This window comes from Furipterus horrens, unplaced genomic scaffold, assembly GCF_987537825.1.
Source record: "Furipterus horrens unplaced genomic scaffold, mFurHor1.1.pri manual_scaffold_6, whole genome shotgun sequence".
NCBI classification, from domain to species: Eukaryota; Metazoa; Chordata; class Mammalia; order Chiroptera; family Furipteridae; genus Furipterus; species Furipterus horrens.
Window position 1 is genome coordinate 85,557,698 of NW_028327176.1, and position 12,368 is coordinate 85,570,065.

The 12,368-nt window shown below is 50.2% G+C and overlaps 2 protein-coding genes across 2 annotated transcripts; one reads left to right on the forward strand and one right to left on the reverse strand.

The window, feature by feature from the left end:
- The first annotated feature begins 2,426 nt into the window (after nt 1-2,426).
- On the forward strand, nt 2,427-3,903 carry SAPCD1 (suppressor APC domain containing 1). Its single transcript, XM_090280780.1, is given in 6 exon segments — nt 2,427-2,540; nt 2,788-2,835; nt 2,838-2,930; nt 3,414-3,509; nt 3,590-3,697; nt 3,766-3,903. Coding segments are annotated over 6 exon segments (597 nt in total).
- On the reverse strand, nt 3,835-12,018 carry VWA7 (von Willebrand factor A domain containing 7). The gene is given in 26 exon segments (XM_090280781.1): nt 3,835-4,637; nt 4,639-4,664; nt 4,761-4,804; nt 4,807-4,842; nt 4,845-4,975; nt 5,068-5,198; nt 5,277-5,469; nt 5,471-5,576; nt 6,246-6,317; nt 6,320-6,382; nt 6,503-6,635; nt 7,125-7,319; nt 7,789-7,841; nt 7,844-7,891; nt 8,114-8,230; nt 9,255-9,424; nt 9,527-9,656; nt 9,659-9,721; nt 10,156-10,221; nt 10,224-10,247; nt 10,250-10,264; nt 10,901-11,039; nt 11,221-11,301; nt 11,303-11,467; nt 11,787-11,978; nt 11,980-12,018. Coding segments are annotated over 26 exon segments (2,565 nt in total). The 5' UTR covers nt 12,013-12,018; the 3' UTR covers nt 3,835-4,498.
- Between the last annotated feature and the right edge of the window lie 350 nt (nt 12,019-12,368).

The window sequence follows — 12,368 nt, forward strand, 5'->3', positions numbered from 1 at the left end:
AGCCAAACCAGCTAGTAATACACAGAGGCAAACACAGTTGAGGAGACAGCGAAGCATGGCCCAAAGGAGGGAGCAGATTAAGGCTCCCGAGGGAGAACTAAGTGAGGAGATAGCCAACCTAACAGAGTTCAAAACACTGGTGATAACGATGCTCAGAGAAATGATTTAGTACAGAAAATGCGTAAGGGAAGAAATGAAGGCTATACTAAATGAAATGAAGAAAAATCCACATGAAACCAATGGTGAAGGAAAGGAAGCCAGAGTTCAAATGAACGATTTGGAACATAAGGGAGAAATAAACAGTCAACTGGTACAGAACGAACAAACAATAATTTTTTAAAAAATGAGGAGAGGCTTAGGAACCTCTGGGACAACTTTAAATGTACCAACATCCAAACCACAGGGATGCCAGAAGAGGAGGAAGAGCAAGAAATTGAAAATTTATGTGAAAAAATGAGGGAAAACTTCCCAAATTTGGTGAAGGAAATAGACATACAAGTCCAGGAAGCATAGAGAGTCCCAAAAAAGCTAGACCCAAAGAGGACCACACCAAGACACATCATCATCAAAATGCCAAAGACTAAAGATAAATAGAGAATCTTAAAAGCAGAAAGAGAAAAGAGAGTTACCTACAAAGTAGTTCCCATAAGACTATCAGCTGATTTCTCAAAAGAAACTGCAAGATTGAAGAAACTGGCAAGAAGTATTCAAAGTGATGAAAAGCAAGGATCTGCAGCCAAGACTACTTCTATCCAGCAAAGCTATCATTTAGAGTGGAAAGGCAGATAAAATGCTTCCCAGACAAGGTAAAGCTAAAGGAGTTCATCATCATCAAGCCCTTATTAAATGAAATGTTAAAGGGACTTATTTAAGAAAAAGAAGAAGATCAAAATTATTAACAGTAAAATGACAACAAACTCCCAACTATCAACAACAGAATCTAAAAAAAAAACCAAAAACAAACAAACTAAGCAAACAACCAGAATAGGAACAGAATGGTATGGGGACCATTTGGAGGGTTATCAGCTGGGAAGGGGAAGGAGGAGAAATGGGGAAAGGTGCAGGGATTAAGAAGCATAATTGGTAGGTAGAAAATAGACAGAGGGATGTTAAGAAAAGTATAGGAAAGGGTGAAGCCAAAGAACACAGAGGCACGACCCATGGATGTGAACTACGGGGGGTGGAACTGCTGGAGGAAATGAGGATACTGGGCAGAGGGGAGCGAAGGGGAAAAAATTGGGACAACTGTAACAGAATAATCAATAAAAAAACAAAAAAAAACTAATCAAACAACTAGAAGAGGACCAGAACCATAGATATGGAGATCATATGGAAGGTTATCAGCAGGGAAGGGGGCGATTGAGGGGAAAAAGTGGAGGGATAAAGAAACATAACTGGTAGGTACAAAATAGGGGGATGTTAAGAATAGTAAAGGAAATAGAGATGCCAAAGAACTTACATGCATGATCCATGGACATGAACTAAGGGATAGGGGGGATTGCTGGAGGTAAGGGAGGTACCAGGTGGAGGGTAACAAAGGGGGAAAAAATTGGGACAATTGTAATAGCATAATCAATAAAATATACTTAAAAAAAGGAATCAACCAACGGCCCTGTCTGTGTGGCTCAGCAGATTGAGCACCAGCCTGCAAACCGAAAGGTCACAGGTTCAATTCCTGGTCAGGGCACATGCCTGGGTTGCAGGCCAGGTCCCCAATTGGGGGTGTGCGAGGGGCAATAGATTGATATATGTCTCACATATCTATGTTTCTCTCCTCTTTCTCTCTCCCTTCCCCTCCCTCTAAAAATAAATTTAAAAAATATTTTAAAAAAAGAATCAACCAATGAATGCATAAATAAGTAGAACAAAAATCAGTGTTTCTATTTGTCTCTCTCTAAAATCCATAAATATTGGGTCTGACTGGTGTGGTTCAGTGGATTGAGTGCCGGCCTACAAACCAAAGTGTTGCCGGTTCAAGTCCCCGTCGGGACACATGCCTGGGTTTCAGGCCAGGTCCCCAATTGGGGGCACACGAGAGGCAACCACACATTGATGTTTCTCACCCTCTCTCCTTCCCTTCCCCCTCTCTAAAAACAAATTTAAAAAAATAAATATTATTAATAAGTAAAATTTAAAAAATACAGTGAAGTGACATTTCTAAAGGAAGAAAGAGGGGGATTCTACCCAGGGGGACTTCATAAGAAACTAACTTCAACAGACCCTGCAAAAACAGGTAAGAGGGAAGGCAGAGGAAACCAAGGAGATGGGAACACCCCAGGCTCAGACCTCAGACCTCAGACACAGCAGGAAGGCCTCTGAGAGGCTTAAAGACTGGATAGACCAATGCAACTTAATGAGGTGTGGAGGGGGGAGGAGCCAGCCTTGCGGGGCAGTGGGTGTGGCTCCACCCTTCCCACCTCAGAGCCATGGGAAGCCCGGGTCCTGGGGGTGGCTCCTGGTGCAGGCCCCCTAACACAGTTCTGCTGCTACCACTGGGGACAAGACACCAAGACCCAGGGACCTCGAGCTTCTTCCTCTGGGTATTAGTCTAACAAGAAGACCCAGGGGAATCATTCCCCTTTCCCTAGATCTGCCTGCTATGTTTCCACACAATTTTGAGGACTCGTAAGTCTTCCCCACTACTTTTCCTTGACCTCTAGGTCCTTATTGGCCAGTCTGGGCTCACATTCAGTGACCAGACAGTTGACCCAAGCAGGGTTTTCGAGAAGGCCATGGCCCAGAATCCCAATGTAGAGTGAGGCAGCCTCAGCTTCTTATATTTTCCAGCTGCAGAGGATGCAGGCTCTGGAGAGGGAACAGGATGCCTTGTGCCAGGTGCGTTGATGCTGCTGAAGTATGGCCTGGCCTGGTTTGAGGGCTGGCTGAGGTAGGCACAGCAACAGCATCTACACGTGGGGGCCCTCGGTGAGGTATGGGGTTACTCTGAAGTGTGTGAGGTGGGGAGCAGGGACATGTAGACATGGCCTGACACCACCCTGGAAAGGAGAGAGTTAATGGACAGGGATCATGATTTAGAAGCAGCTTTGTAAGGACAGGGTGCCACTAAGTGTTAGGTTGCCTTTCATTGTTGGGACTGGAGGAGACTGGTCTGCATTCCATTCAGAGGCAAGTGTTTGGATGCTCAAGACATGGGGACATGGTCTGGGTTACTCCAATGGGTCAGGGATGGACAGGGATGATAGATACGGAAAGATGGTAATGTGCTACTTGAGGGGATGGAGGAACTGGACTGTTAAAGAGATGGAGTGGAGAGTGTTGGGTTTTTCACCTGCCTTAGAGGGGTATTGGGATGAAGGGATCCAGATGGAAAAGAGGAATGGCCAGTAGTGATGGAGAAGAGTGGTAGATGGACCTCAGGTTTTCACACTGTCAGCCTCCAAGTCCTCCTTTAGAATTTTCTAACAGATTTAGACTCAGAGCCTGGTGGTCCCCAGTTAGCCCAGATTCAAAAGGTGAACATCTGGTTGCAGAATCTGATTCAGGGGAAGGTGATTTTATTGTTTTTAATTTAAACTACTGGGAGATTGGGCTAGAGAGGAGACTTGAGGTTAACACTGGTTTAAATGAGAACATCAAATATTCCCCTGTTCTTCCCGAGTCCCTTGAACAGGCTAGTTCCTGTGCCACCCAAGCCTAGAAGGGAAGGTCAAGGAAGCAGAACTTATGGCAGCAACAGGTAAACTGGAGGGGAGTAGAGGGAGGGTAGAGCACAGACATCCAAACTGTTTGCCTTCTCTTCTCCAGGAGTTGTCAATGCAGCAGAAAGGAGTCATTCAGTCAAAAGGGAAGATGGCTCAGCTAGGCTTCCCCAAGGGGGGGGGGGGGGCTTCCAGTGTCTACAACCTCCCCTCATTCCTCTCAGTTGGTAACAGAAGAGGATGAGTCAGAACCTTCTTTTTCTGCCCCTTGACTCAACAGCTAAATAGCTCCAGGGGGGTGTGTCAACTGAAGTCTAAACATCTTGATGTAAAGCTTCTTCTCTGCTCCTGAAAATTTCCATTTCATCTTCTTGGTGTCTTATGCCATCACTCTCCTATATGATGTGCATAAATGACCTTTCTTTGAAATCCCTCTGGGGAGAAGACATGTTTATTGAAACTGTCCTTCAATTTTAAATACAAAAATAGAATAAAAGCTTTGCCAGAATTTCAAATAAAAACTATTCTATAAATAATACTTTCTGGTACCCTTTTACCTCACTCCCTACCTTTGTCTCCTGCCCATATATCTTCCCCTCTACCTGAGCTTGGGAGAGCAAGAACAAGTAGTGGAATAAAGATGCTACAGGGAAATAGAAAGCAATTTGCTAAAACAATGAGTCTTTGGTTTGGTTCCCTAGGGTTAGGCGAAGTGCATTGTGAGAAGGAAAACCTCCAGCCCATCTGGGTGAGGTAGGGTCCCGAGGCCCATGTTATCTTCTCACCAATGGGGTAAGACTGAAAATAGCGCCAGAGACCCATCCTTCTAGGGGCTGTTGTCACCAGCAGACCAGGCCTAGGAGGAGCAGCACCCTTCCCACTATGCCTCAGCAGGGGTTGCCTGCCAGTCCTCCACCAGCCCTGCCCTGAGCCACCAAAGGGGAGAGACAAAGGATAAGGTTGACCGTGGTGAGGACGCGAGTGGGCAGGGGCAGAGAGCTGGTCCTGGAGAGAGAAGGGAGAAAGCGTCTGGGTGTCTGCACCCAAATTAATCTTCCCCGTGTCCTGTTTACCCTGCAATGAAAAGGAGGGGGTGCTTACCTGCGGGGCCTGGATCACCACCAGAAGGCGGAGGAAGGCATGGGCACGGTGTCCGGAGCGACTGATTCTGGGACCTTCAGCCCAGGCGCCACCAGGCGGACTCATTCTGTTTCAGGGGAACACCGTGGAGCGGATAGAGACAGTGGTCTGAAGCCCAGGCTGAGGGGAGGGGAGGGGAAAATCTGAGGGCCAATCGGAAGGGGCCAGAGGCGGTGCTTAAAAGCCAGTACCAGATCCCAAGCCTGTGAAAACGAAAATGTGGGGACAGAAAGAAGCAGGAAGGCTCTGTTACTTCACGTGGAGAGGCTAGAGGTGAGAGCGAACTGTAGTTGACAGTGCCCCAAGACCGAGATCCTGGAGACCGGAGAAGCTGGCGATGCGAAGGCTGGGGAGGGGAGCCTTGCTGCCTGAGGCCAGAAAACCAGGAGAGCCCCTGAACTACGGAGAAGGGCGGATTAGGGGAGGAGCCGCCACAGCTCTCGCTAACCTCAGCCACACCTTCCCTAAGAGTCTCACCTCCAGAAAGATCCTGACCACAGTGCCCAGCTCGGGGGCACCCCGATTCAGGCCCCGCCCTCCTCCGTCCTGGCCAATCAGCTCCAGAGAAAAGGACCTGAGGGTGGGCAGAAGCGTGGGCGGTAGTGAGGCTGCAAGGAGACCTCGCTCATGGGCTTCCCTGGCCTCCAAAGTCTCTCGGCCCAGCTGGGCACTCCCGGACCCATCGAAGGACAACATGGGAGAAGTGAGGCAGAGGATGACCAGGGCGGCCTCTGGAGTCCAACCCTGTCACTTCTACCAGCAGCTGGGTCTGGAGACCTGGGGCAGGGGAGGGGTGGGGAGGACAGTGGTCAGCGTGAGATTCAAAAAGAAAGGAATGGAATGAATGGCTTTCAGAATAGAGGTTACCTTTGGGGAATAGGGATGGGGAAAAAGGCTTACTTCTGGGGAGTATTGATGGGAAGGGCCAGGAGGGAGTTTTGGGAGGCTGGAAATCTAAATCTTGAACTGAATGATGGTTAGTTACATGGGTGTATCATATGAAAGCCATTCATGTGTGCTCTTAAGCTTAGTGCACATTTATGTAAAACAGGTTAATTATAATTCAATACAAAGTTAAGTATATAGAGAATTTTATAAATATAAAATTAATGAACAAATCGGGGCGGGGGTGGGGAATAGATGTGCCTACAATTCTGTCGGGATCCCACAGTCCAGGGAGGTCTGAGCTGAGGGAGGTGAAGGCAGTCAGAGACCTTCCCCAGATGAATGTGACTGATATTACTCTCTGAGCTCTGCAGTCTCCCCTCCCCTCTCCTCCCCTCCTTTCCACTCCCCTCCCCTCCCCTTCCCCTCCCGTGCCCTCTCCTCCCCTCCCTTCCTTCCCCTTCCTTCCCCTCCCTTCCCTTCCCCTTCCCTCCCCTCCCCTCCCCTCCCCTTCCCTCCCCTCCCCTCCCCTCCCCTTCCCAAGAATATCTCCCTCCTTACCTTGCACTCTCACCTGGGGGTTGCCCTCAGCTGTGACCTGGATCTCCCAAGTCCTTGTCTGTGTGTTTATTCATGGTCATCAAAGCAGCAGGTGTGACCTAGAGACCCCTGGCCTTCCTCATGGCCCTGGGAGACCCCTGGGTGGGAGTGGGGAGCAAGAGATTGTAACATGAAACAATTTATTTTCCTTAGTACATTAACTCTCATTCTCCAGTCTCAATTCTTCCCTCTGTCTTGAGGCACACATGTGGAAGTACCTGCAGGGTTCCTGATCCAGAAGCTGCTGACCTCCCCATGGATCCACACTGTGACCCTCTGGAGCAGTCCAGCTACACTGAACACTAGTGGCCTCCCAAGCACCACAACTGGAGGTTCCAGAGGGAGGGTCACCTTGAAGGATGGGCAGGACAAAAATATGGGGAGAAGATAGGGTGTGGAATGAGGTGTGAACAAAGATAGGAGAGAGGTGGAGACAGAAAGAAACTAAGTCACATCCGGAGAAGGGATACCAGTAAGAGAGAGGCATAAGACCAGGGATGAAGTTATAGTCAATGACAAAGTTGCAGGTGAGGGGTTAAGGATGAGTCAGTCACTTCTTGTTCCCCCTTAAAAAGTGACAGGACTTCCTGTGGTAGCCCTGAGGACAGAATATTGGAGCCCAAGATTGGGGGCAGAGGAGCGATATTCATGGAAAGAGTAATGAGGAAGGTGGGTAGCCATGGATCTCACAGGAAGACAAACGTCCTTTCCCACCCTCTGACACTCTTCTGGCAACATGGCAATGGGAGCCATTATCTTCTACGAGAAAGAGAAATGCAGTGTCACCCATGCCCTTAGTTCTGAGCTGAAAGCATTGGTCCCTCTATCCCCTACACTTACCAGGTCAGCCATGCTATCCCCAGCAATAGCTGCTACATCTCAAATGTGCTAATCTTTGGTGAAGATTACCTCTCCTCCAGAAGCCAAGGCCACCGTGTCATATGGCTCAAAACACAGAGGGAACAAGACCTCATGATGAGTTCAGCTCTGACCCCTTGATGGGTCTTCAGCCACCACAAATATTACCTGTGCCTGGAAGAGAGAGAGGCTAGTATGAGGTGCCCAAGTGCCATTTACCATTATAAATGAGTATCTCCTGTGCTCCAGCTTTCTACAGAGCTCATGATTAGTGAGAGGTAAGGTCTCTCTGTGTACCCTCTGGCTATGCAGTCTTCCAATGACTCAGCCCCCTGGCCTTCAGTTAGTCGATGCCACTCCACAGAGTGGTTTATTGGCAACTAGATCTCCAGTTCTTCAAATGGTTTATTGGGTGCAGGTTCAAATACAAATTCAGCATCATTAAGGGTAGGGCCTCCCACTTTAGTATTGTGAAAGGAATCAGGAAATGTTAAACCCACTGCACAGTTCTCCCACTCCCTGCCAAGGCTTGTTCAACTGCCATACTATGGTGTGACACTTGTAGCGAGATTGTTGTCATAGGATCTCCTGCATCCATGGGTGGCTAACACTAGGTCTCCTACAGGCTATGCTCACTCTGTAGGTGTTGCTCCCGAGTCAGGGATTCCACCTGGTTGGTGAGAAAGGCATTCATAGGGAGGTATCAGTAAAGACAAAGATGTCTGAGAGTGGAGATGTGTGCAGCAGGGCTTGCTGGCAGGAAGGGAAAGGACTGGTGTGAAAATGGCAGCAGCAGGGGAGCGGGTCAAGCAAGGAAGGGCAGAGAAGGCAACATGGCCCTGGGACCCTGGAGTGAAGCTAGTGGTACCAGGCTTTGAAGGTGGGATAGGGTGGTGTCCCAGGAGGGCTCTGGTTCCCCTTGGTGGTGGAGCCTGGAAAGGGGTGCATAGAAGAAGGGAAGGGTGGAGAGCAAATCTCCAGGGCTGACAGGCGTATCTCAGGCTCATCTCCACCCTGCAAGGCATGGGTCTCATTGAGTTGTTGCCAGAAGCTATCAGGGTCACTGGTTGTAAAGACAGGGCCAAACCCTGGGGAGGAGGAAAGCAGGCTGAGATGAGTGAGGAGAGGGATCTCCTCATTCTTACCCAGTCAAGAGGCCTGCTGTACTGTTGGGTTGGGCAAGTATTGAAATAACAATATCCCCTTATATTTGTATAGGCAGGGCAAGGGTTAGGTACTTCTGGTGGGAAAGTGGACCTCATTTCCTTAACAAAATTGCAGCAGTTCCTGGAGTCCTGAGAGGGCCTTTTTGGGAATGTGTATAATTATAAAAAACAAGTAGGGCCTCAGTTTCCTTACCATAAAGCCATAAAAATAATAGTATTTACCTCAGAGGGTAATTGGGAGGACTAAAGGAGTTGGTTTTATAAATCTTAAAATAGTGCTTTGACGCATAAGTGGCTAAATTCTTCATTATTCATTTATTCATACCTCCATCATATATGTGATAAGTGCCTATTATGTGCCAGCTAGTATGAGATTTATGCAGACAAGTCAGACTCAAACCCCGCCCTTAGGGAATTCTCAGTCCTACAGGCATTTTGTCTGATGATCATTTCAACCCTGGGAGATGGACAGTGTAAAGCTTGTAGTGACCCATTTTATGGATGATGAAATTGACGCAAAAGGAAGTTCTATGACTAACCAAGGACACAGTAAGACTGGTTGACCCAGGCCAGACTGTCTGACTTCCAATTCATCAGGGGAAGGAATTCCATGTAAGTATCTGTCTCAGAGACTTCGCAGAGGCCTGGACCCACCAAACCCCCATTTTCATCCCATCCTCTGTCTATGAGAAGCAGAGAGAATTGAAAATGACTTACTAGCACTGAAGCCTAAAAAAGCAGAGGCCACCTGCCTAAGCATGGATCATGATGAAATTCGTATGTGAACTGCTGCCTTTTCGGAGGCAGTGGAAGAAGTGGACAATTGTTTCCAGTATACACACAGGTACCTGGGAAAGGCTTGCACAGGCCCACCCCCCACCAGTGGCATTAACCCCTTTGCCCTGGACTTCCCTTCCCTCCAGTATCCTGGCCAGACCACAGTTACCTGCATCATGGAAAGGCACCAGGACATAGAGGATGGGCTCCATGGGGCTGCCGCGCTGCAGCTCCGCAATGTGGTGAGCTTGGATTTTGGCAGCGTTGACCTCCTCACTTATGCTGCCCATGGTATCCAGGACGAAACTGAGACTGGAGGCTGGGGTGATGTCCAGCAGCCTGGGGAGAGCCACAGTGAAGGGTCTGCACATTTGTCCCCAGCCCCTGGTTTCTCAGCTCCCCGAGGAGCACCAAGATAGCCCATCTCCAGAAGCCAATCACCTGGAGAAAGCCCTGTGTCCCAGGCATCTTCACAGGAGGCTGAAGGCCTGGATGGAGGCCAGAAGGGCCAGTTTTGCAGCCTGAAGGTAGAGCATGTGGTGTGGGGAGAAGCCTGGGGCTGCACTGTCTTGTTGATGCCTCCCTGTGGTAGCTGGGAACAACTTTGGTCAAAACGGTCCCCATGGCTATATTTTCCTAGGTTGGGAAAGTGATCTGGAGGGTGGATGTAAAAAACTTACTGCTCCTAAGAAAATGGGACCCTTCCCGACCTGGCCTGACTCACTGCTCCGCAAAAGGATCAGCAGGAAGTGATGACCTTTTGTGGAGGACTAGTCTGGAGGGGTCAGTCACACCTCACACAATGGGTCCCCTGTGCCCTCCAGTCAGTCCCCAAAAGCTGCTCTTGGGCAATGGAGAAGTCTTATTAGCTGTGTAAGAAGCTGCTCCCCGTCCTTCCCCTAACAAGTCATGGCCACCTCAGTGGGCCTTCATCCACATACCCTGTTCCCAACATCCTCTCCTTACAGGAAGTGGGGCAGGGACCTAGAGAACTGAGATCCCTGGGGACAGGGTCAGGGGAAAGGAAATGACCTTCCCTTCCTTCAGAGGGCTAGATTCCTGTCTGGTACCTAGAAACTTGGAGGGATGAGTTCCAAAGTAGCCAGAGGTAAGGAGTGTAAAACCCAGCAAATTCCTGGGCAGCTCAGCTCCTCACAATCGAACAGGTAAGATTTCCCACTGGGAAGAGAGGGCAGAGGTCTAGAACCTAAGATTCTGCTGCTCTGACCCTTATCCCTGTCTACCCAAACTTCTTCAGCTTTTCCTCTTGGCTGGAATAGGGTGAAAGCCCATAGGGAGCTTTCATAGGTACACTTCTAGGCTTTCTGAACTAAAACCTGGAGTTCAGGGGCTGGTGGTGAGACTGACTATTTGAGACTGGGACTGTGCTAGAAAATCCAGCAATGTGGGTGCCAGTCCTATAGGGATCATGTCCTCCGTGAGCTGTGAACAGGAAGTGCACGTGTAATGGACAGGAGTGAGCTTGCAGGTCATTGTTCAGTTTGGAGGTTGAGGGGACTGTAGAGAAAGCCCTGTAGGAGCCAGTGGTGGGGAGGAAGCCCCGTGAAAGACAGAGAACTCAACGAGGTCTGCAGACCTGGTCCTGGCTCTGACCTTCCCTGTGTGACCTTAGGGAAGCCGCCTAACTGACCTGGCCTTTGCTTAAACTGGGAAATCTCACAGGTCATTCCAGAGATTGAAGTGATGTCACATCCAATGTGACCTCAGGATGTGACATGGTACCTGGATGGACTGGAAAGAGGTGGCTCTGTGGGTTCCTCCCTAACCACTGCGGGCATGGCCTCATGGCTGTACCTTGTGCCAGGCTCACCAGCTCTTGCCTTGGCCAGAGGAGGTGAGGGTGTGGCTGCTGCTGCCCCAGTTCCACCCACTTGCTGTGACTGTAGAAATCTGGTCCCAGAGAAAGGAGGGAAGAAAAGGGCACTCTTCTGTTCTCATAGCCTCCAACCCTAACTCGCCATTCCTTCATTCCCCACCCAGAAACCTCCTTCCTCCCCTACTACTGTCAGACACCCCAAGGCTCCTCCACGATTCTACCCGCCCCGCCTTGCCCTGTTGCCAGAGCTTCACTGAAGGGGGCATCTCCCCACATTTCTTTCCATCTCAGGATGGGCTAGGATGTGGACAAGAGCTCTGGCCGCTACCAGGGTCTCCTGCAGAGCCCCAACCAGGAGTGTGTGCCCCTGGGCCAGCTGGCTGCTCAGCATTGAAGTGCAGGTCAGGGTCATTCCTGAAAGTTGGCAGGAAGTCCTAGGCTGCATTAGCATGAGACACCTCACCTAAAGCTGCTTGGAACTACCGGGAAGGGGATCCAGGTCCAAAGCAGGAGTGCAAGAGGTAATTGGTGAGGACGGTGCGGCCCTGGGAGAGTGGTAGGGAACAGGGTTTCCAGGGAAGCAAGCCCCTTGCATTGGACCATTGCCCAGATTTCCTCAGCAACTAGCACTCAAGCCCAAGTATGGAAGGAATTGAGGGCGCTGGCCATCCGAGGGGCAATTCTGGACCTTTCTAAGGGAGAGGGACTCCTAACTTCAGGACCAGGGTTTCTGGCTGTTGTTACTGCAGGGATACAGATGGGAGGGGGCAAGAGGGTCCCTTCTTTTGGCAAGCAGGACTCTCAAGGGCTGGCGGTCCCAGGACCCTCAAGGGGTCCAGCTGGGATGTGACAGGACCTAGGGACACCCAACAGGAAGTCCTCAAGATGAAGTGGGGGCCAACCTGGGGTCAACTGTTCCAGGAAAAGCTGCAGGGAGACGTTGAGTGCTGCCTCTGTGGTCATGTTCTGGTGGGTGATGGAGCCAGGAGCATCCAGAAGGCTCCAGATGTTGGGAAAGAAGGCAGATGTGCATGGGGCGGGGGGGGCGGGCAGCAGCTGCAGCGCTGTGGCCCAGGTGGGATAGGGGCATGTCGGTGGGGAGCGTAGCTGAGATGCAGACCTGAGGGACAGAAGACTCTCAAGGGAGAAGGAGCAACAATTCCAGGGCAGGCCTGGTTCTATGTCCGTTGGCACCTGCTTGGGCCCCTTCTGCTTTGTCTCAAGCACCTTAGCTGCTCCAGACCGGCTTCCTGCCCTCTCCCCATTTGCCCAGACAACCTGAGGGCCTTATCAGGTCACCTGGGACTTACACTTGCAGGAGGGGTCCAAGGTTCCTCCCCCAGTACTTCCTCTCACCCCAGAACAGGAAGTTTCTCCTTCTGGGTGGCTAGGCCTCCAGGCAGGGCTACCAGGTCTAGTGTCACAGGGTACTTAGGTCAGAGTTGC